The sequence below is a fragment of the Rousettus aegyptiacus genome, unplaced genomic scaffold (assembly GCF_014176215.1).
Source record: "Rousettus aegyptiacus isolate mRouAeg1 unplaced genomic scaffold, mRouAeg1.p scaffold_m13_p_6, whole genome shotgun sequence".
In the NCBI taxonomy this organism is placed as follows: domain Eukaryota; kingdom Metazoa; phylum Chordata; class Mammalia; order Chiroptera; family Pteropodidae; genus Rousettus; species Rousettus aegyptiacus.
The window spans coordinates 16,323,078-16,348,174 of record NW_023416309.1 but is presented as its reverse complement, the minus strand read 5'-3'; the positions used below and the strand labels follow the sequence as shown (position 1 = coordinate 16,348,174).

At 40.7% G+C, this 25,097-nt stretch overlaps 1 protein-coding gene and 1 pseudogene across 1 annotated transcript in view; both read left to right on the top strand.

Annotated features, from left to right (window-relative positions):
- LOC107498212 (core histone macro-H2A.2) overlaps positions 1-25,097 on the top strand; it is a 44,841-nt gene that overhangs the window by 3,417 nt on the left and 16,327 nt on the right. The window contains exon 2 of the mRNA XM_016121033.2: positions 15,958-16,187. Within this exon, the coding sequence (XP_015976519.2) occupies positions 16,016-16,187 (172 nt within the window). The 5' untranslated portion in view covers positions 15,958-16,015. The remainder of the gene's footprint in view (positions 1-15,957; positions 16,188-25,097) is intronic.
- LOC118604585 lies at positions 8,120-8,238 on the top strand (annotated as a pseudogene).

The following is a 25,097-nucleotide window of genomic DNA, read 5'->3' as shown; positions in this document are numbered from 1 at the left end:
TTTAAAGGGAGAATAGAATTTAAAGGGAGGGATTGTGCTAGGGGAAAAGAGACAAGACAGGCAGAAGAAGGAAGCCTGATGCAAGCACAGAGCTCCAGCTGGTTCGTCCTCTTTCAACAGAATTATGTAAATTCCCTTGCAAGGCTGAGTCTTGGCCTGCCCTGCCAAGGTTCAGATTGAGGAGTGAACTAAATGAACAACTCACAATTTCTTTCGTCACTATAATTCTATAAATGTCTTAAATTAGATTTAGAAGAAAAAAAAACGAACCAGTAGAGGATGAGAAGCCTAACAACGGTATTAGAAGATGATGTTTTTAAAAGGATGGGGACTTTTTTTTTCTCCTGGATGCACACTGGGATGTATGTTGGGAATTAGATTGGAGGGAGAGAGAAGTATTGAGAAAATAACTCATTTCCTAAAATATATCACAAAAAGAACCCCAAACTGCTTGTGGAAGAAATATTTAAGGCTGATATCATTTATTCATTCACTCACTTAAGGAATATTTATTTAATGTAGATTGTGTATGTAACACTATGCTAGGTGCCATGGGAGATTAAACCTGCAACAGACTGTAGGAAAACAGTCCCAGACTGGGGTTCCAGAAGTGGGTGTAAGGGCGCTGGTTCTAGATCTGGTCTCAAGCAGACTGTGTAGCCATTGACAAGTTGTTTAATGACCACTGCCCCTCCCATGCCACACCTTTTACTGTGGCTGAAATTAGGGGGGACTAAATGATTGATTTGTCAGGTCCCTCTCAATCTTAGATTATGATTTTGTGAAATCCTATGATTCTAACATTGTGATGATTGTAAATTCTCAGGCAATTGGAATTTGGGAAATATAGGATTAGATGAGGAGGACCCCAAAAGTGCCCAGCCTTGGGAAAAACGAAAGTATTCCCTCTCAGGGAGGTTCTTAGTATGTTATGAGTTTTTCCAGGGTTAAAATTTAATTATCACCCTGTTACACCAGTTCCTAAAATCAGTAAGGGAAGTAAAAGATGTTGATGAATTTTAAGCCTCATGTTATCATACACAGAATGTGAAGCACTATAGTTTTCCAGTACAGCTGACCCTTGAACAACATGGGTTTAAATTGCACATGTCTACTTATATGTGGAATTTTTAAAATAAATACTGTAAATGTATTCTCTGTCAACGTAAGAATGTCTGAATATGTAAAGAACTTTTTTTGAGTTTATTTGAGCCAAACAGGGAACACACCTGGAAGCAAGATCTCAACAGACTGAGAAAATGCTCCAGTCACACTTCCTTGATTTTCTTAATAATCTTTTCTCTAACTTACTTTATTGTAAGAATATAGCATATTATACACACACACACACATATCATAAAAGACGTGTTAATCAACTTTGTGTTATAGGTAAGGCTTCTGGTCAACAGCAGACTATTAGTAGTTAAATTTGGGGGAGTAAAAGTCATAGGCAGATTTTTGACTGCCCGGGAGTTTGGAGCCCCTAACGCCAGCATTGCCCAAAGGTCAACTGTAGTGTTTTTTACGTGGAGGGACAATGTTATCCTGTATTCCCTGAAAATAATTCTCTCAAACTTTTGTGGAAATGTCAATATAAATAATAGCCAATGTTTATTAAATGCCTACTACCTGCCAGGTACTGTTCTAAGTACTTTATATGTGTTAACCTATTTAATTCTTATCAAGTGCATTAAATAAGATACTTTCATACACATTTTACAGAAAAGAAAAGAGGTTAAGAACATGTTCAAAGTCACCTACCACACAACTGATGGATGGTGAAGGTAGGACTCCAGCCCAAACAACTTCACTTCTCAGCGCTATATCCTTAAGTCCATGTGATAAGAACAAGGAGCTGCCAGCATTCCACTGACTCTCAGATTATTTTAACATTAGTGTATGCCAACTTTTATTTTAAAACTCCTTATTTGCATCACTGTTTTACCTGACTATGTCCAATGAAAGATAAAAGAGCATCAGATTGAGCCACATACTTAAAAACCATCTTGTCGCAGTGTCTTAAATGAGATAAATTTGGTGGTTTCTCTGAAGCCTTTAATGTTCTCTTATCCATCTCACCATCCATCATACTTTGCCCGATTTATTTGACTGGCATTGGCAATTTGGACTTGGAATGGAGTAAGTAATTCAAGTCAGAATTCTTATGCTTTGACAGAAATGTGTGTGCAAATATGTGTGGGACCACCAGCCTGGGTACAGGGACATTGACTCAAGCTGATTCTGTGATATCAGAAGAATTAGCTACGGCAACCATATTGTTTGGCCCAAAATTGGGGTACATGGTCTGACCAAAGATTTGGGGGTTGTTTCTGGATGAGAGGCAGTCCTGATGATATAGTTTAGATGCCTAAATATGAGGTGTTCCCATGACTACAGGACAAAATGTAACAAAATAAAATCAAACTTACCCTAGAAAACCCAGGCCCTATGTTTACTGTCCTGGCACTGCTAATAGTATAGACACAGAATTACATGCTGCCTTCATTGTTCAATAAAGACATCAAAATTAAATAGTAGTATAGACTACAAAAAAATGAATTCTAAGAGCTTATACAACACACAACATAAACTTTTAGATCAGATGATAATTAACTGGGTTCCCCACCACGGTGCTAAACTTCAAAATTGATTAGTCTTCCAGAAATTCAATGAACTCAGGTGTTGCACTCTGGCTACTAAACTGGATTTTCACCTCAGCTGTTCTGTAGAGAACAATTCGATTACGGTCTTGGGGTGAAGAGGCAGTCCCATAAACAAATAAAGCAGAGTTTCCAGGCCCAGTTTTTCTTTTCTGTGGTTATAATAGGTGATGAAATAGTGACTTCAAAGGAAAGATGTGACTTGATTCTATTCTGGATGTGACTTAATTCTACCCAGTTGTTCCATCTCTATGAATGTAACAGATGGGAGGAGGGATCAGAAAGAGTGACATTTTGAGCATCTTTGTAGAATAGCAACATCTTTCATGTTGGAGGGGACCTCAGAAGTCGGCTGGTGCGCTGGTTCTCAGGTAGAGCTCTCCAGAGTCCAGAGTTCCTCAGAGGTCCAAGGCAGGAAAGGAAGGTACCAAGCTATTGAGGTTCCCAGGCACCTCCCCTCTCCAACCAGCACAGTTCCCCTTCTTTCCATCCATTTTATATATTACAGCTCCTGAAAGGTTTTATTTGAGCAAAAGAGAGGTTCTGAACAACCAGCTGATTTGCCTAAGGGTCACAGCTGGTCAATGCAGAACTGGGCTCCCCCTTCCCCAGATTCACACACCCTCTGGTCCACTGCACCTTCCATTCTACCACCATGATCCCTTCTAGAGGTCTAGCTGGTTCCACCCACAGATGTAATGACACTGTATGGCTGGTGTTTGCCCTTACTTGGTGCAGCTAATACAATGTGCCAGGGCCCAGGGGCTGTAGGAGACCCACAGAGATGACCAGGGAGCAATACAGCATTGAACACTGCAACTAAAGCCACAGCTTCGCACTGCCTGAGGACTGACGGTAAAGAAAACAGGGTAGGGAGGAGCAGGCAGGGGGAGGGATGGAGAAATCATGGTCCTGGGGCAGCTGTCTCTGCTTAGAGCACAGAATATTCTACCTTTGAGAGTTCATAACGTCCCCAGTTTCCCAGCAGTCATGGACGTCTCTGGGGCTGCAGCCCACCTGCTCTCTGGTACTGGTACACTCACTCCCAGTCCCAAAGGGAGCTCCCAGATCCCCTCACTTCCACCTGAAAAGCTCCTCTTGGCTCAGACAGAGCCAGTGCCCAGCTCAGAAAAGCAAGACAGACCACTGTTTATAGCAATAAACCTCACTACTAACTTGAAACTCTTAGATTTTGAGGAAACAGAATAGCTTGCCCACTAATCCTATTTGTCAGTTCCCAAAAAGCAAAATGACAAGAGACCAGGCTGGCTCCAGTGAGGGGTTTTGTTTTTATTTTGTTTTCCATAAATAAATGGATTCAAGAAGGCAAACTGGTTCATTTTCTCCTGGGATGCATTATTGTAATTCCGATTCGAGGAGAACTAAAGTTATTTTTATTCATTCATCTATGTTCATTTCTCATCCACTAGTACCCACAGGTGGCCAAATATATTTAAAATAAAAAATTCTATAAGGCTAATAAAAAAGAAACACAATCTATATCAACAACCTGTACTTTTCTCTTTTTAAAAAGTAGCTCAGATTCAACAAAGATAAAACGTGTTAAAAGTCATTGTATACTCCAGCAGCAGCAGATAGCCTAATCTACTCTATATCTGCTCTCATCTTTAGTTCTGCTCCCTTCTAGAATGCCCAAGATGGGCACACAGTCTCTGCCTCTGAATTATAAAGAATGTACTGGCAGTTCAGCTTCCCGCTAGATCATTTCAAGACATGACTTGAAATACTTTTTTAAAAGGGAATGATTTGTAATCCAATGGTATAATTTAAATAAATCGGGTTAATGCTTGGTTCTAATGTTCATGGATGGTTAATTTGGTTAATTTGATCCACGTGTCATTTTGATGAAATTGCATTTGATAGAGCTCTTTACATTATAAATAGTTAATGTGCTTTAACAGATATGATGATAAAATTATTGACTGTTCTCATTCACTTAAAGGTGGCCTTGGAAGAAAATGGTTTGGAAAGTATTACTTGTATAATAATGATTTGCCCTTGGAGTTCATAAATGGAAGTGTAATAGAGCAAGTGATTTAGCTAGTATTACTGAAAATGGTTTTTTACAGCTACAAAATAATACTAACAAACTATTACTATTTTAATACAGTACTTAGGGTAACACATCAAAATATATTAGAATTCTACCAGTTGTAAGCCTAAGAGATTTTTTCATACCCTTTAAAAATATATTTCTATACATAGTTAATATATTTATATTGAATTCTCATGTCCTACCTAGTTTTATTTAATTTCATTTTATTCTCTCAAAGGATAATTTTCATCTGACAGAGTAAAGATGCTTCATTGCAGTGTCTGCTCTGTTTTTTCATAAATATTTACAATATAAAGTATTCTGAAGCACAATACTACAGATTAGGGAAATAGCATAGGGACTAAAAATGAATAAGTTGAATACATTTTGACAAATTTAAAATGGTAAACGAATCCATTAGAGGATGACACTGAATTTTATGTTCATGTACACTTCAAAGTTCTTTTTAAATTCATTCCATCATTAAAAAGCTATAAGACCTCTTGTTTCTAGATTTAAAATAATATACATATGAAAGCATTTTGATTTGTATACTTCTACAGAAAATAATCTCAAAGAGAACTTTATTTTTTTATTAAAAATGATTGGAGTGACATAGATTAATAAAATTAAATAAGTTTCAAGTGTACAACACTATGTCATAATATATATTGCATTTTGTGTTCGCCACCCAAAGTTAGATTTCCTTCCATCACCAAATATTTGACCCCTTTATCTTCCCTCTTACCCTTTCTCTCTGGTAACCACTAACCCACTGTTTGTGTCCATGAGTCTCAAAGAGAACTTTAAAATAAGCTGTCTTATAATTCCAAATCTTTTGTCAAGGTGGATCATCAGGCCAACCAAACCTCACCTGTGATAGGCTGGCCTATAATCATTGCTCTCTGTCTCGACTGACTGACTGACTACTCTCTCTTTTTTAAAAGCCACTTTGCAGAAGCTTGACAACAGAAAAAAAAAAATGGTTAGACAACAGGAAAAAAAAATAGCTATTTAAATCAGGATTGCTGGCAGCTTCTAATGGACCACCTTGTTCATTGTCTAGAGTTTGTTAAGCTCCTCATCAGTTTACATACAATAAAAATTTCAGGGAGTGGCGTGATGCCTGAAAAAGATGGTGTACTCTTCATCAGCTCTTTATGCTTGGGAAAGAACTGATTTAAATTAAAAGAAAATATTGGTCTAAAGAAACCAGACTATTTTGTCTTTGTGAAAGCAGTCAATGTATTAAGTAAAGTTTGCTGCTCCCACTAACAGTAGTTCATTCAATCAGGACAAATACTTAAGATTTTTTCTTTCTTTTCTCTCCTCCTGGAATTGCAGTATAATTTTAAATATTGTTTATAGGAACTCCATGTGCTACAATCATACAAATACACGCCGAATTTGAGTCTATTATATTAATGAGTCTTATACAATCTCTTGATACAAAATTTTATATACCTCAGTTATCTCAAGACCAATTAGTTTCCAGTGATGAAATTCGTGATCTAAATTTTTCAATATGACATTATTATTCAATTATAAAACAGTTGAGCTTTTTCCATTTGTCAGGATATACATTTCTAAGCTAATTCCCAAATGATGTTTGTTAAGATGTTAAATTACAATGACACTGAGTTTCCAGTTCAAAATGAGGGACTGAACATATGTGTTTTTTAGCTCTGGAGCCCCCCAAAAATAATGGTAAAGAAATACAAAGAAAATAAACACTTAATAACAAAGGGGCAGGGGCTGGTATTGGTCATCAACAGATAGGAGATTTCAGCAAATTTCTGGAAGACTAAAAGTGCATGAAACTATGTGGACAACATCACAGGGAAAGCCACAACTAAGAATTAAAGCACAAGGGAGCTGTGCTGAAGGTGGGCAGGATGGGAAGTGGGGAGTCAGTGACGGTCTGTCTCCAAAACAGCTAGATGAGTCCACCTCTCTCCCTACCCTATTCCTAGTAGAGTTTCTGGAAATCTGGCATTTATCCCTCAAACTAACAATCCAGGTGTTTTTTCTAATGAAATTGAACAACTACATATCAGGTTTAGAACTTCTAGGATAAATATGGCTCCAAAAAGTAAAGCTCCTTCATTCTGGCATTCAGCGGTTCTCAGTTGCCAATGGCGCCCTCTACAGTGATGCCTGCTAATTGGCATGCCCTGCACAAGCATGCAGAGCTCTCAAACAGGAACTATGCCTGCCAAACAATAGTTGAGGAAAGCTGCTCTATTTGTGTATAATAATCAACTTTGTCTTTCATTCTTAAATATCAGTGCATAACCAAAGATCACCAGACATTTAAGGAAAGCCAACATGAAAGAGAAAGATGAAAACATATACATAGGACAACTGATTGGGTAAAATAATAGAATAGAAGGTAACATAAACACATCCTAACTAGTTTCAGAGAGATTTGAATATACAGTACATTCATAAAAGAACAGGATGCTATGAAAAAGGAACAAAGAACAAGAAAGAACTCTTGGAAATTAATAATATAATTGCCAAGATTACAAATTAAAAGTACTGAAAAAAAAAGAAGGAAAGATGTGAGACTTGGAGGAGCAATCCAGAAGATCAAATATTTAGTTTACAGGCATCCCAGTAAGCGACAAGTAAAGAGAAAAGTGAGAGAAATAGAGGTGAGGAAAAACATATAAAGCAGAAAATTTCAAGAATTATGAAAGACACAAATCTTGTGATTGAACAAGTTTATGGCCAAGTGCTGAGCAGGACGAATGCAATGGGAGAAGACCCACACCTGGACACATCCTTGTTACATTTTAGAATATAAAGAGAAAATCTGAAAGCTTGTGAGATGGAGCACCAAACTTATCTGTAACACTGGATGCTAAAAACAATGGCTCAGTGGCTTCAACATGTTGAAGCAAAATGATTTTGATGCTAAAAATTATGTATCCCACTAAATGATCATCCAAAGATCATTCAGTGAAGACAGTTCTATTTCCGTAAGAAAACAAAGTTCACTTCTTTGTAGAGTTACATGAGATGGATCACCAGTAAAACAAGGGAGAAAGCCAAGAAAGAGGAAGCCATGGGATCAGGGATGAACCGAGAAGACAGTCCAGGATGACCACAGGGTAAAACAACCATTCCACACTGGAGCTCAAGGTCAGAGGGCTTCAGGATAAATGTCTCTGGGAAGGAAGTGGCCCCTACAAAGAACTACATTATTGAGAAGCTGAGTGATATTTAGGATATAATAAAGACACATTTTTCTTGTAAACAGAACAAGAAAAAATATGGTTGATTCTCATTATTCGTGGATTCTGTATATAAATTTTCCTACTTGCTAAAATTTATTTGTAACCCCCAAGTCAATACATTACTTATGGTGCTTTTGCTGTCATTCAAGGATATGCAGAGAGTCTACAATCACGCCACCCTGAACAAGCCTGACCCTGTCTGATCTCGGAAGCTAAGCAGGGTTGGGCCTGGTTAGTACTTGGATGGAAGACCACCTAGGAAGACCAGGTGCTGTAGGCATAAAAAATAAGGGATTATAAACTGACATGGTCCTTGCAATTTGTGAGGTCAACCAAAGGTTGCCTCGCCTAAAAAAAAAAAAAAAAATGATGCACAGAGCAGCAAAAATTTGAGCCACCCTTTGCACACCTTTCCAGCTAAGGTCAAACAAGGCCACACTCTGCCTTCTTGTTTCATCTCTCACACAGTAAACCAGAGTCCTTTTCATGGTCTACTTAGTGCAGCGTTTTTCACATTTTTGTACTTTCTCTTGGCGTCTTCACTTTTTAAAATGCACCCCCACCTCTACCCCAAGCATAGTCCTGAAGTGCTATCTAGTGTTGTTCCTAAGCACAAAAAGGCTGTGATGCACCTTATAGAGAAAATACATGTGTTAGATAAGACTTGTTCGGTTATAAGTTGTAGTGCTATTTGCCATGAGTGCAATATAAATGAATCAACAATACGTATTAAATAAGACGTCTTTGAACATACATAATCCTGTGTTCCTGGCTACTTAATAAGACCCCCCCCACACACACACACACACTTATCCCCAGTGGGTGCCTGAGACCATGGATAGAACCAAATCCTATATAAACAGTAAGTTGTCACTTAACATCTTTGACAGATTCTTGGAAACTGTGACTTTAAGTGAAATGATGTATAATTTCACCACACACTAAATGATACAAATTAGAATTTACTTCCTCGGGCATCATTCTGTTCACAAATATATCACCAAACTTCTAAGTAAAGACCCAAAACACTTCTAATATTAAACATTGAAATAAATGTGACCTATACATACATTTAAGAAAAATTCATATAACAGGTAAGATAATGATTTTCCAACCTGCTTATTCTAGTTCAAAGTTGCGGGTGCCTGGGAGCCTCTTTCCTGGCAGCTCACGGTCGCAAGACAGGCACCCACCCTGGACAGGATGCCCTTCCATCACAAAGGGACATCACATCCACAGCTCACTCTGACTGGGACAACTTAGACACACCAGCTCACCCTGCGTGCACAGCTTTGAGATGCGGGAGGGAACTGAAACCCCGGAGAAAACCCACACAAGTGGGGGAGAACATGCAAACTCTACAGGAATGGTGGTCCCAGACAGGAATTGATTTTTTTCCTCATCAACATTATAATAAAATGATTATCTGAGGACCTGCCGTACTGTGTTTTTTCCTGTATATACAATACCTTTTCTTCGTATAGGCTCAATGCTTTCTGGTGTAACATGTTGCTGTCAGTCATAACATGTTTTCTGATCACGTCTTCCACCCACAAATTTAATGCCTTTTCCATCTTCACTAAGCACTTACACACTGTGGCTGTAACTTTTGCAGTTTGAGATGTGACAGCAAAACTGGCATAAATTTATTTTTTCCTTCTTCACAATTTCACTAATAGAAGATTCATTCTACCATAGATCTTAGCAAGCTTTGCATACAATTTTTTTTCTTTCCCTAAGTCAAGAACTTTCATCTTTTCACTTGAAAGAAGCAGTTTATGGCTTCTCTTTGGCATATGTGAATTACCAGCGTCTCTACTTTTGCACTTTGGAGCGATTATCAACTAAAATTATAGCTACTTAGCCACAAGCACCGTGATACTGCGACAGTCGATCTGATAACCAAGATGGCAGCTACTGCATGACTAGTGATGCAGGGATCATATTCAGTGTGGAGACACTGGACAAAGGGAAGAAAACCTGTTTGAGCAGGAAAGCGAGAAATGGTGTGAGACATCATCACGCTACTGAGATCGGCACACAGTTTAAAACCTATGAATTGTTTATTTCTGGAATATTTTATTGAATATGTTTGGATCCAGGTTGTCCATGGGTAACTGGAACCACAGAAAGAGAAACCTCAGATAAGGGGGTATAACGACTGTACTGTACATAATGTGAATCAACTGTAATTAGTAACTTGGAGCGGGGCAGTTATACAAGAGGGACATGAAGCCAAGTAAAATGTGGATGGTTTTGAACATGTTTTCAGAACAAAGAATCAAATCCACTTCCTGATACTAAGACACGAGGGTCCTAGTGTTGGACCACAGAAGGAACCGTGATGCTAGCACCCCTCTCAATTCTGAAGGGAACAGTATTTACAAAGTCTTAATCACATAAATGCTGCATTTAATTTCCAAAATAAACCTAGAGACAAAATGAAGATCCCATTGTAATTACAGAACAAAATATAAATGTTATGAATTGGGACAATGGACAGTATAGAAGACAGAGGTAGAAATCCAGAGGTAAAGCAGGGAGGAGAAGACCAGGGAGAGATTAGGGCATGAAAAAAATCCTTGTGTTATGTAACAGTAAATCAAGAGCTGATACCTAAAGTTGGTGGAGTCAGAGAGAGAGATTGAAGTGTATTGTCTAACATTTCCAAGATAATCAGTGAAGGAAATAAAAATGAAAATATACTGTTAACAACTAGAAAAAGGAGGAGGAAAAAAGTGATTAAGTTTTCATCATTCTTCGATAGAGACTGTCTAAAAGTGAAAATCGTGATGTAGAGGTATAAACAGAGTTTTAGAAGTGACCAGTAGAACTCGAATTAAAAGTTATTATGTGGAATGACCTCTGGAAGTGAGATTAGTGGTAAAAAGAGTGGAATTGGAGTCTGTTGCTTTTCATTTTATGCATTTCTTTACCTTTCTGATTCATTTTACTATATGCAAATATTAGATATTAGTTAGAAAATAGTCAAAATTTTAAATAACTCATTTAACTTCCGTGTTTTTCTTGCTTCAGGGTGACCTTGAGCAAGTCATAATTACACATTTTAGCTTGTTGGTGGGCCCTAGAGTGGGCCGTAGCACTGAAGTTCCCAAATTTTCTCCGATCGCAGAGAACTTAGTGTCTCAGTCATTTTTTCTCGGAGCCCCTTGGCCAGAAGAAATGGCTGTCCACTCCATTAATAAGTAGTTAAATTCACACAACTTAATAAATGCTTATGTCGTAACAATTTAACAGATGTTTGAAAAATAATTAGCACAGGACTTAGAAAAAAAATTTATCCCATTGTTAAATAACCACAATGAATTACATTGCGTGTGTACCTGTTGGGGCACTGTACAATTTATCAAACCTTAGGTTCAGATTAGACATTGGCACTCTCATTTTCTGTTCCACATTGATTTTCACCCAGCACTTGCTTTGAATTGAAGCAACAGCCAAAACCTCAGCTTTGCAAAGATATGGAATCATCAAAATTAAGATAGTGCAAACTACTATGAACCACTGGTAGAACTACTATGAGATGGTAGTTGGGGGGTCCAACAGAGTTTGAGTATCGTATTTTTTTGAAAGCGTAAACATTCACTGATGTGTCCCAGGGTGCCTTGAATCACTGGAAGCCCATGTCTCTAACGTCTATTTGAAATTTTATTATGGTTTGTCATGAAACTTTATTGAGGACAATGGCCATACTATCTAATGTAGTTTCTTGTTCAATAATAAATGCTCCATTAATACTGTCTTTCATTGAATCTATGATGTCAAAGATTGCAAGATGCATACTGATTTCTAAAGTTAATAAAATGTTCTTTAAAAAGTATCATAAAATCAATGAATCCGCAGTTACTTGAATAGGCTGGTGTGAATTTATTGTCTATGTCTGAGTCAGTGCTGCAATTTAATATTTACCCTTGTGATATCTGTAAAATCAAACTTTATGGGCTTAAAACCCAGCCATAGAATAAATACTAAAACAGTGGGGTTCGGATACACCCTTTTCCCCAGCACACACAAAGCCAGTTTTGTTCTTCCGTTTGCTGTGCTCCTGGAGGTAAAAGGGAGTCAGCGGGCAACACCTCCTTCCCCCTCCCCTGAGTTTTGAGTTTTATTTTCCTGTCCCTTACTGTTAACATGATTAAAACTCGCATTCACTTTGCAAGTAATTACAAGACTTTATACCTTGGTCTTTATACCTTTATACCTATAGTATATACCTTGGTTATTTTTGGTCCTTCAGATATGAAAGGACAGGTATGTTGCAGATCTAGGTTGTATCTGATCTGGTTTCCAATTCCTCTTAAGAACCCTAGAGACTCCTGAAGGATGGGGGCACATGAGCATGGCCATGTGACCTCCACAGAGTGCCTATAACCACTGGAAGCCCATATTATTTCTTCAAACGTTTAAACAGACATAATGCACTAGAATCCTTAAGCTTTGCTTAATTAGAGCAAAATTTGTTTTATAACAGAAGGTAAATAAATGTAAACATTTAAATGTTAATCTGATGGAAACACATTTCACATTGCAGTATTTCTTTTCTCTTTATATGAGTAGCCCTACACAGATTCATATTCACAGGAAGCAGATAAAAACTTCAAGTTTTTATCTCCTGACTTCCCAAGAATGGATAGTCAGGGGAAAAGGTGGCCTGGAAAAGAGGGAAACCAGGAGTTATAATTCTTATAACTCTGCAGGCAGAGCTTGGCACAGGCTCAGGGGCAGGGGCGGCCTTTAGAAAGCAGGATCTTCTCTCATGTGGTTCCAGGAGGTGAGGAGGCACAGCTCTTCCCGCCATCTATGAGTTACAGTAGGTGGGATATGTGAGGGCCATCAGCCTTCTCTCTGCTTCCCTAGGACTGGTTCTTACAATATACAGGGGTGTCCCAACCCTCGAGGCCAAGAGTTAGGTACCTAGATGCTTAAATGCAGCACGGTGTTTGAAAAGATGAGCTCCCCAGATACAAAGAGCTGTCCAGCCCTGTTAAAGTACATACAATAGTCAGTGTCACACTCAGACGTCAAATGGAGCTCCATCTTCAGTTCTGTATAAAGCCCTAACCTAGAGGGAAGTCTGGAAGCCAAAGAAAGTCTTGTTACAGAATGCTATTTGGGGCGATTTTACATTTTATAATATTTAGCTGGCATGTTTCTCTATTTGATCTAACCCCGGTTTTCCTTACTTGACTATTTTATCTTCATGAGTGTTTTAGGCATTGATCTCCTGAAGCCACCAGCTTTTCTTCTACTGCTGGTCCTAATTTCCAATTTTTAGAGAAATTTGTGACTTCCTTTGGCTGACTTTGGGAAAGTCTCTAGGTAGCTTTGTCTTGCACACCTACTCATTCTCTGGCTATTTTCGTTTGAGAAAAATGGGGGAGAGGGATGAGCTGTGTGCATGGTTCTCTCTGTTGGTAAGAGAGATTGTGACCATCCAGCATGCATCGTATCCACCGGGCATGTCCACCCTGCGATGGGCTTTTTAGGTGGTTTCCTTGGCAACCAGATCTACTAATCCTCCCTCCTCCCTCCACTTACCAGTAACTGAAAAAAGCACATAATTGGCTTAGTGGAGTCACTAATACTAACACATCTTTATGAACCTGCATAGGCTGTTAATGCTTTAAACTCATTTCTTAAAGGGACTAAACTTCTTTTCCAGAACCACTTGAAAGTTCAAAAAATTGGAATGTTTATGACCAGAAAGGTCTTCAAGATCAATTAGTCGCTTCCCTGTTTTACAAATGAGCCCCACACCAGTGATACCCAGAGCTCACATAGCTAGTTATGTAGAAGTGAGGCCACACCCAGGGCTTCCTATTCTCTGTCCTGGACTCTTTCTGCTAAACCAGGGGCCACTTGCATTTTGAACGCTACCACCAGCTAGCAAACATGTGCCATGTAGCTCTCACTGAGGATAAGGACCATTTCGCATTGTGTTATGTATCCCCTGTTCCTGGGACAGTGATGACCAACAACAGGTACTGAGGACATTGACTGATGATTAGCCTAAATTTCTTTACTATAATGATGGTTATAATCCTAATATGAAGTTGCGTGTGTCCCCCAAGAGAGGACCTCTGTAAGTGGATTTATGAGAGTTAGCAGCCTCAGACAGCGGAAACACAGAAAATACAAAGGTCTAAAAATGGTGATATTGTTTTATCCTCATGCCTCACTGCGAAATGGGTAATAGTCTAAGGCTATTTGCTCGTCTTTACTTGTACTTAACTTTGATGAATACCTACATCTGTTGGTGGCAAAATGATACATAAAATGGAAGCATAGTAGATATGTGTAAGCATTTAAAATTATGTTATAAAATGCTTCAAACCCACATCCTTCACCTAGGGGATAGAAGGGCCTTGAGAATGGAGTTTGTTGCTAATTCCATAGGTTCATATTAAACTCAGTCACTACAGAGTAATCAGATACTTTAGAAAATTGAACTCTATGTTCATTTTCCCCTCCAAATTAAATTAATCCCAGTTTCGTGTCTTTCATATTAGCCAAGCATTTATTTCTCACTTTCTTTCATCATATTTTTAGCCACTTTCTTAGGCCTTTTCATTGCCATCTTAACTGTTGGTAAGTTGACCTAGCCAAAATTTGAGATGACTACCTCAACAGAGAGAACCAATTTCAGTTTATTTTCCATCTCCAAAATGGCCACTGAGAATCATGCTGCTTGTGGGGCAGAGAGCCTTCATTCACTAACACATTTCCTAGAAATTTTCTGGTTCCTATATTTGTTCCTACTGCTTGTTTGTCCTTTGTACTTTGCTTTTATTTATTCTGAATTGTATTCCATTTTTTGGTCACAATACTCCCTCAACCAGTAGGTTAAGCTCCATTACAATTCTCTGAGAAGCCTTGCAGAGCCTTTACAGAGACTTTTTCAGAAGTATATAATTATGTGATCTTCATGCAGAATATAGCTTCCCGAAATAACAATGACATATACATGTGTCTCGGTGCATTGTGTTGAAATCACCTCCTTGGGCTGATTCTGAAGTTTTCCCCCCACATCAACCTGAATTCCTTATTCCAAGGAGCAGAAGCTTGGGTCATATCCTAGCTTTTGATTGGATATGTTTGGTTACTCTGCATGTTAGTGTGTGTTCAATAAAATTGTCTCTTCTGGCATGTTTCTGTTTTTAAGAATGCCGCATTATTGGAAATTTAGAAAAGTGTCCCTACATAAGACGTGCACATCAGTTGTGAGCTGTTGGGCAAAGCTAACGTTATAATAAGTGTGGCCATAGTAACTGAGCACTATGTATTAAAATAAGCAGAAGCAAATCAGAGAAAAGAGGAATCGTGTTAGTTTTCTTATTGCTGCTGTAACAAATTATCCCCCAATTTATTCTGTTTTACAGTCTGGAGGTCAGAAGTCCAAAATCAGCTTCACTGGGCTAAAATGAAGGTGTCAGCAGGACTAGTTCCTTCTGGAGGCTCTGAGGGAAGAATTCACTTCCTTCAGTCATATCACTTACTCACTCTCATCTCCTGCCTCCCTCTCAAAAGGACCTTTTGCAATTACATTAGGCCCACTCTGATAATCCTGGATAATCTCCCCATCTTAGGATCCCAAACTTAATCACATCTGCAGAGTCCCCTTTGCCATATAAGGCAACACATTCACAAATGGCTCTGGGGATAATAAAGTGGACATCTTTGGAAGCCGTTATTCAGCTGACCACAAACATGACTTCTCCCTCTAGTCACAATTTATTTGGCTTCTGCTGTTGAGGTTGGGCTGGCTTGATGGGGTAAGGACATATTTGTGGGTGGGCCTGACGGTTGGTCTGCAAAGATCCATGCCCAGCTCCCTGCCTGCTGTTCCCTGCGGTGGCAACCAGGTCTCAGCTGCTTCCATGGGGCTATCAGGCATGTCGCATGGTGCTCTGGGGCCACACCACTCTTCCTAAAATGTGTGCCAGCCACTGTTTCTCAACCTGCCTTCTTTCCTTTTCAGCACTGTGTAGTGTTGGGAGGTCACCGTGTAAGCAAGCTGAGAGGGAAACTGAGGCAAGATGTCGGGCCGGAGTGGGAAGAAGAAAATGTCCAAGCTGTCCCGTTCAGCCAGGGCTGGGGTCATCTTCCCAGTGGGGAGACTGATGCGTTACCTGAAGAAAGGGACATTCAAGTACCGGATCAGCGTGGGTGCTCCCGTGTACATGGCAGCGGTGATCGAGTACCTAGCAGGTAATGTGAACACAGAGCAGGTAACCCACCCCATATCCCACCCTCCCCTCAGCTTCTCTCACACCGGCCGGGAGGGGTGCTGTCTCAAGGCTGCTGTCAGTGGTAACGGGATTTCGGCTTGCCCGCTTGGCTAAAATCAATTTCTGTGGGCTTTGGGGAGAGAAGAGGGCATAAGTACAGATGAGCAACACAGGAGGAAGAGAACCTTCAGTAAAGAGGCTTTTCCAGACCAGCCCTGAAAAAGGTGTGTCTTACTTTAGGCAAATGCAATATGTAAAAATCTAGGTACCCGAAGAAGAGAAACTACAGGGAGGATGGGGGTTTACTATTTTGTAAAAAGGTGTCTGCACTTCACATCAAAGTCCTCTTTAAATGTCGATTCTCCTGGTGTATAAAACCAGGACTCTGTCCATAAGTAAAATTGACCTGAGCATCAAAAGCATCTTCAGTTGGTTCCATGAAGCCGATAATGTTCCAATTCTGCTCTCCTTTACAGAAGTGGTTCTCTGTCTGTAGTGGGTATGTAGGAAATAGTTTCTCATATTGATTGTTAAAATTATTTTTTACCAAGAGATGAGATTTTTGCTCTGTGTGTACTTTATATATTTGAGTAAATTTCTATTTAGTTTTGTTGTTGTTCTTGTTCTTTTATGTCAGATAAATAGAAACCATACTTCACAACTTCAAGAATGCTTTTCTATAAAAAAAATATAAAAGTAAAAATTTATGTAAATAAGTGTGATTGGTTCATTAAAGGAGTCATTTTAGCCATGAGCATTAATGTCTCTGACTTTGCCCAGCGTTAACAAAACCCCAGGCACCAGAGTTAAATCCTTTGGGAAGTCCACTGGGAAAAAAGCAAACCTCCCCAAACTGTCTACCCAGAAGCTGAGTACCCTGCAGCCACATAGCATGAAAAGCCCCAGGTGTGGCAGGGCTGGACCCAGTTTCTGTCCCAGGTCCCTACTCCCTTCCTGCTTCTCCCTCAAGAGCAATCTCTTCTTTAAATGCTCCATCCTGTTGTGCCTCTTGGCCCCTGTTGCTCACCAAGCAATGTTACTGGTGAAAGGTTTGCCTTGATTCACCCATGGAAACCTTCTCACCCGCCCCCCGACCTTCTGTCAGACAGACCTCGATACCTTGAGCCTGTCCCTTACTGTGAAATGAAAAGCTTGTTCCTAGACCAAAAGTTTTTTAGGAGGATCGTTTAGGAGCTTGGAGAGGTCTGAAAGTCCCTGAAAGTTGATTGCGACTGAATCAAGTGTGATAGAGCAGTGCTTTACAAAGTAGGGGTCACTCTGGGGTCTTGTTGACAAGCTTTGAGGTGGGGCCTGAGACTCTGCATTTCTAATGAGTTCCCAGGTGAAGCTGATGATGCTGGTCCAGGGACCACTCAGAGGAGCAAGATGGTAGCCAGTCTTTTAGCAGCAAGCCTAAAAGTTTGGGGAATGCATGTTTGAAATTCAGGCTCCTGGCTATATCCCTCCCCAGATAGTCTGACTCACTGGGTCTAGGGTAGAACCAAAGAATCTGATGGAAAAATCTGCTGGTTCTAGTATGGAGAGGAGGCACTTTGAGAAAGATGAATGAAGCTTTAAAACAACCTCTTAGGTTCCTTTCTTTCTTTCTTTCTTTCTTTCTTTCTTTCTTTCTTTCTTCCTTTCTTTCCTTCTTTCTTTGAGATAACCCTTGGTTGACCTCATAGATTGCAAGGACCTTGTCAGTTTACAATCCCTAATTTGTTGTGCCTACAGCATCTGGTCTTCCTAGGTGGTCTCCCATCCAAGAACTAACCAGGCCTGACCCTGCTTAGCTTCTGAGACCTCTAAGATTTCTATCACCCACTGAGACTGGAAAACACTAGGTAGTTCCGACATCCCACAGCCTCCAAGTGGGGATCTGAGGTTCCCTAAGGTCCTTTGACCCCACACTGTGCACTTTCTGCTACACTACACTGCCCCATTGTAATGTTTATATAATCAAGTAATTAAGTACCTCTTGTGCCTCTACTTGGCAAAAGTCTAAACTTCATGCACTATAGAACAAAATATGGCCTTTTTAATCACTGGCATCTCTGTTTGTCTTTAGTTCAGATAAAAGCCTGACATTTTCTTATTCATTCATTCAGCAAATATTTGTTAAGCATCTATATGTCAGTGCACAAACTAAGTCCTCAGATACTCCCCAGTAATAGGATTGCACTGTTGGTATGATCCGTAATTTGTCCTGGATTAGAGCTCCCAGCTCCCATAGCAATGTCTACTATAGCCTGAATACACACTCTGACTTTGAGCCAGCAGGTCTTTAAAGAATTACAGTGTCTCCCAAAGAAGAGCATCACCCTATTTCCCAAACCGATTTCTCATAATTCTCCATTCATTCAACAAACAATTATTGAACACCTACCATATGCCAGGTATTGTTCTAGATGCTGGGGTACAGCAGAGCCCGAGATAGACATGAGTCCCTGCCCTCAAGCAGAAAACATTCTGGAGAGGAGGAACGGCAAGCAAATAAGTGGAGTGTATGTGATGCATCAGGTGGAGCTAAGTGCTAAGGGACAATAAAGCAGGAGGAGACAGATAGGGTACTCCAGGAAGCGAGGAGGGGAGTTGTACATAGAGCCAGTCCAGGAAGGCCCTGCTAAGGGGGTGGCATCTGCAGAAGGCCAGGCAGTTGGCCCACAGATGTATGGGGGCTGGATCTCCAGGTCAAGAGAAGGGAGTTGCTGGGAGTTTGTGGGGAACAGCAGTGGAGCCAGAAGGCTGGGACTGAGGAGGGGGCATGGGCTATACATAGCCCAAGGGACAACAGGCTGGTGGGAGGACAAGAGTTAGCGATAGGAGCTCTGGAGGGTTTTGAGCAGAGGCAGAAGCGATCTGACCCTGGGGAGGAGAGTACAAGGGCAGAAGCAGAGAAAGCAGCTGGAAGGCTATTGCAGAGATCCAGCGAGAGACATGGTTGGGGAGTGGGCAGTGAAGGCACCACGAAGTACTGATAGATTTGGTAGGCCAACAGGATTTGCTAATGAGTCGGACGTGAAATGGAAAAGAAGATGAGCACCTAGAAGGATGCCATCGCTAATAATATGCCCTCCCAACACCCCGATTCCAGCATCCGCGCTGGGTCAGATGGAGAAGGTGAAGTTCGGTGTTCTGAGGCCCAAGCCTGTCTTCTCTGTGTCCCTTCCCTTCCTGTTGTGCTTTTCCTCCCCTCCAAACTCAGGCAGGAGTTGAGTGAGTACAGGCTTGATCAGATGTCAGTTAAAATCTGGTTTATCAATTCACCAGCTCTGCTACCTTGGGCTAATGCCTGAATCTCTCTGAGCTTCCGGTGTTTCTCAAGCTTCAGGTATGTCAAATGCCTGAGGCATAGGATGCATTCCGTAAATGCTAATTCTTCTCTCCCTTCTATTAAGAGCCGATGAAATCATTCAGGGCAAAGTGTAATGACTAATGCTGTTAAGGTGTTATATTTTGGGGCTGTATTTCCATTTTAATGAGATGGGACGTTTTAAGCCAAAGGACTGAATCATTATTAGTGGAACTGCAGGCCATTGTTGAACAAGTAAAGGGTGATTTTTTTAGTTTTTAATTTTTGTCTTTAGGTGGAGGCATCAATTGATATTATTTAGGAAAGGGTGTTCGAAGTGTGAAAGGTGTGAAAGCCTCCTGTCACCCTTGAAATGACCTCTAGCATTCATGACACAAATCTTGACTGAATTTCTTCTTGGGTTCAGGCCTGAAGATACAATGGAAAACAGGCAGACGTGGTCCTGCCTTCGCTGGGCTTACCTTCTAGCAGGGAGACAAGCATTAAGCACATCACAATAAGAGAACTTGTATGTTGGTCAGGGAAGCTAAAGAAGCTTTGGGAAGTTGGGGGTGGTGGGGCACAGGGGAGTCTTCCTAATATAAAGCAAGGGTTTTTAAGTTCTAAACCAGGGTATCAACCCTGGTTTTTCTCAAATTTATTGATTTAAAATCCTGATGCCTGGGACTGCATTCTGGGGTATGTTCAGGGTTTTTAAAAGCTCCCCTAAATGATTCTGATGGGCAGCCAGAGTAGGGAATTAGTAGGAATTAACTAGATGAAGATGGAAGGATTGAGCTGAGGGAGATTGTCATGTTGGGGAGGAACAAAGGTGAAGACTTGAAGTTTAGAAGAAGTGTGTAGCCCCTTCCAGAAACTAGAGGAAGTTCTGTGTACCCAGAACAAGCTGAGAAATGATGGGACAGGAGGGTGGGAGTGTGAGTGACATGGGGAGGGGGGCGGGTCCTTGAGGGCCCATTTTGCACATTTTGCATCACAGCAGGGGAGAGGGGATGGCATTCTAGGGGCATCACTGGGGCTTTTTAGGTGGAGAAGGGTAGCAGGAAGCAAGATAAGATCGGTGTCCAGGAAACCAGTGGTCTGCTTTAGTGTCACTTTTGAGAAATGACAGTAGCCAGGACTAGGGGTGTGCAGTGAGAAGAAGTGGACAGTGTGGGAGATATCTGGAGGGCAGAATCAGCTCTGCTCGATAATGGATTGGCTAACGGGGAGGGACATCAAGGACAGCATGACTCTTTCGGCTTTGAGCTGGCTGCTTTCTTTCAAGCCAAGCAGCATGGGTTGAGGAGTAGAGATGTGGACTTGGAGACAGGAAGATGGAGAATTTGTATAAGGAGTCTGGCCAAGAGGAAGGGAAGAGGAAAGTAGCTGTCGTGTGGCAAATGGTACCTGTAGCTGAAGTAGGAAATGGTGGGGGAGAAACGGGATACAGGGTGAGGGGGTCGGTTTCAGACCTATAGGATTTTGGTGTCTACAAGATACCCAGGAGGGCAGAGTGGTTAGGGACGCTGGATTCTGCCTCTGACACTTATCAGCTTGAAACATTAGATATGTCACTTTACTCTCATAGTGTCGTTGTGAGGATTACTTAAGATAATGCCTGAAAAGTGCTTAGCACTACTCCAGGCACATGGTAGCAATTCAGTCCACGTGACTGTTGCTGTAATTGAGTGAAGACCTGCTGGGCATGTGTAGAATCCAGGATGGAGCTGTAAGCTAGAGCTACAGATGTACATATCTTAAGTGGACTGCAGTAAAGGCTATGGCAGTAAGTAGCATCACCCAGAGAGAGAACAGCAACAGGACTAGGGAGCCCAGGCCCAGCCTGAGCACTCCTGGGTTTATGAGCCAGGTAGGAGGGTCTGGGTGTCGAAGGAGGCTGAGGAGTGCAGCCAGAAGAAAGGTGGAAGAGTCTGTGCCCTAGAGACCAAGGGAAAGAGAGAGAGTCAGTAACCTTCAGGGATCGCATCATTGAACCAGACAAGGACAGCAGATCTAGCCACTTCTAGGTCATGGCAGCCTTATTGAGGATGGTGCGAGTGGTCAAAGCTAAACTGCAGTGAGCTGAGAAGTGGGAAGTGTGGACGGGAAACAAAGTGAGTAGAGACCCTTCTAGGGAGTTTGGCCCAGAAGAGGGAAATGAGGGGGGACGGCAGCTGGTGGCATGGGAGGCGGGTGAGTGTGTGACACAGGAGAGGCTCAAGCCTGTGGTCTTCAGATTCTATCTTTGATTTCACTAACCATGCCTGAAATTTAGCATTTCCTTCCTTTATGAATGTGGGCAAAAAACCACAGTAGTGCCAGCAACACCTGAGACTTTTTCAGCAATTGAAACCACTGACATTTTCTTACTATATTTGCATTGTTATAGCTATCTAGAATATCATTTACACTTATCATTACTTCAGAATCACAGTAGTTTAATAGACCTGCCACTAAATCTTACTATTTGATGTGTTAATAAAGAAGCACATAGCCTCCTATAGCCCAGATATTTTAACACTTTGAAAACTATATTTCGGTGTCATCGGTTTTGTCATACTATGTATTTTTTGCGTTTAAAACCTTATCCTGACACTCATTAGAATGACTGTCATTTAAAAACAAAAAACAAATAACAGAATAACAAGCTTTGGTAAGGATGTAGAGAAATTAGAACCGTTATGCATTGCTCACAGGAATGTGAAATGGTATACTTGCTGTAGAAAATTGTTTGGTGGTTCCTCAAAAAGTTAAAAGAATTATCATGTGATCCAGTAATTCCACTCCTCGGTATATACCCAAAAAGATTGAAATTAGAGACTGAAACAGATAACTTATACAGAGTTATTCGTACAACATTATACGCAATGGTCAGAAAGTGGAAACACCCCAAGTATGTAGCCTAGTGCACATTGCCGATGTAAATAAGGAAACATGGACTGAAAAAGCAAGCCACAAATTCTGGAAGAGAATTTTGTGTATATCAGCAATAGATATGCTGTAAATGTCAGATACTGAGAATGAATAGTTTACCATTTTATGGTGAGAAAATATTTTGTAATATATTATTAACTGACAGGACAAATAGGGTTGAATTTCAGGGCATCTTATGAAATTATTGTGTAATGTAGAAACCCATCATTTCTAGACAATTGAGCCTATCCATTTAACACCAAGCATTTTTTAATCTAATGATATTTATTACACTTGTATTTTGAAAAGCTCACTTTTGCAGCTTGGGCCACACGTATGGTTGTGCAGGTTGTACAATGCACAAGGACGCACATTTAAGGGAGTATCATTCACACCATGGACCTAAAGAACTGTATATTTATTATGAGCATTTCCAGCAGATGGCGGTAAAGGGTCTTCTTTTAACGAAATTAGGGAAGTAAAGTATCTTGAGGAAAGTGCATCTTTTTCTAATCTGCGCAAAGGTGCCTATGGGCTAGCAGTGGCCTTGTTGGCATGGATCTGGAGGAGGACAAAGCTGGGAGCAAGGAAACCATTTAGACAGCCATTACAGTTATCTGGGCTGGAAGAGAAGAAAGTCTTAATTGAGGTCATGGCAACGAGCTTGGAGAAAAGGGGCAAAGGTATGTGAGATTGATGAAGCTGGGGGGAGGGGTAGGGAATGACTCCTGGGATTGCATGTAGATGGAGCTGCCAGTCCTAAGGTTGAAGGTCGGAGCAGGTTTGGGGTGGGGGTGAATTGGATTTGGTGGTGTGGTGAGTTTGATTTACCTGGGGAACACCCAGGTGAGGCATTCCAGGTGACATCACAGCAGAGCAGAAGGCGAAGACCTGACCACATGGGCAGGTGGATGGAAACGAGGCATAAATAGTCCAGGTTCCCACAGAATGCATAACCTAAGCAGAGCAGAGAGCCCAGACAGAGCCCCATGGGCACTGTTACCCAGTGGGCAAGTGGGCAAGCAAGAAGGGGTTGGAGAAGGAGACAGTCTTGAAGGAGTGGCCACTCACTCCATGCCCTCTGTTCCACTCCTCCCTTTAATGTGGTATTTCTCATCTGCTGGGGGCTGGGACTTCCGGTGTTGATTTGGAGTGTGTACGAAATGAGAGGACACTGGCTCTTCCAAAATAATTTGCATGGTGAGCCTTCCGACATCCTTTTTGGTTACAGTAATCACTCTTTTTACTACCAGGTACTCAGCTGCATTCCAAATGGTTACTATTGCAGGAAGTGAGACTTCCAAGAATTGAGGTGTTTGCTATGGAAGTTTATAAAGTTCCGTAGATGTCTCCACCACTTAATAGAATACAGATCCTCCCACAAAATTTTCAGTGAAATAAGTGTGTGTTATAAAAATCCAGTTTTTCTGTTGATTGCCAGTGGAAGAATACTTATGTTCTCAAGATCAATAAAATCACTCAAGAATGTAGCAACTATAACCTGGAAAAGTTGGTGTGAGAATTAATTTGCAGTGATTTAACACTTTTCATTATGGAAATGCCATATAAATATTTAACCCTAATGCTTATTTTATAGTTCATGTGCATATATTTGTCAGAACAGCATTTGAAAATATTAATGACTAATGTTATTTCAAACATTTGAATGGTGACATCTCTGTCCCAAGGACTGTTCAGACTAAATATCCAACAGAGAAAAGAACTCCTTGGTCTAGATTTTCTGCTGTGTATTAAGAAGTTTCTTTTATTTGTTTTGTTTTGTTAAGAAAATAAAGCTCTACCTCTGCTTTTACACTAGAGCACATGATCGTGGTTTTTTTTCTTATAACTGATTTTGGAAGGGCTCGTCCGGGAGCCCAGCTGCACCCGAGCCTCACCTTGTGCCCAACTTCGTGCCACTTGCTGAATCGCTGCCTTTAGTCTCCTGTGCTGTGTTTGATTCTGGCAGATATTCTGTCTCTGAATCTCATGTCTGTGCATCTGTCTGTCAAGCTGAAAATATCCTGACCTTCAGGGACTTCCTGGAGGTTCCAAGGATGATGGGCTTCCCATTAGCCCTGTCTCTCATGCGGACGGCTAATTTAATGAACTTGGGACATGCAGGTGAGAGAGGCTGGAGAGTGGTGGTCCAAGATGCTAAATTAAATTCGATTGCTCAGAAGCTTAAAATTTGAAGGCTCCTTGGTCCCCCCACCTTCCTCTCAAGTGTGGGTCCCCTGAGATGAGCGAGTGCAGGAAACTCCTTTTTATTTCGAACAATGGGGAAATGCAAATTTTAACCTAGAGTCATAAAGCGACCCTGTTATTGAAAGCTTTATAACTGCATTTCTTTCGATGGGTACACTTTTTAAGAGAAAGAATGGGTTGAGCAGCAGTCTGAATGCAGCAAACCAGTTTATCTAATATGGCATTGATTTCAAATATTCTATCCCATTGTCCTGACAAGTATGTTAACACTTTTCACAATGCAGTGTCCCAATCTTTGATTCAGATAACACAACCACTCTATAAATAAATTGTTGGTAAACACAATATTCATCACTTAATAACCTGAAAAGGATGTGTGAGGTGAATTAGCAGTGATTTAGCACGTTTAATTATGGAAATGCCATATAAATATTTAACTGTAATGCTTATTTTATTCTAATTTTTTGTTAATTA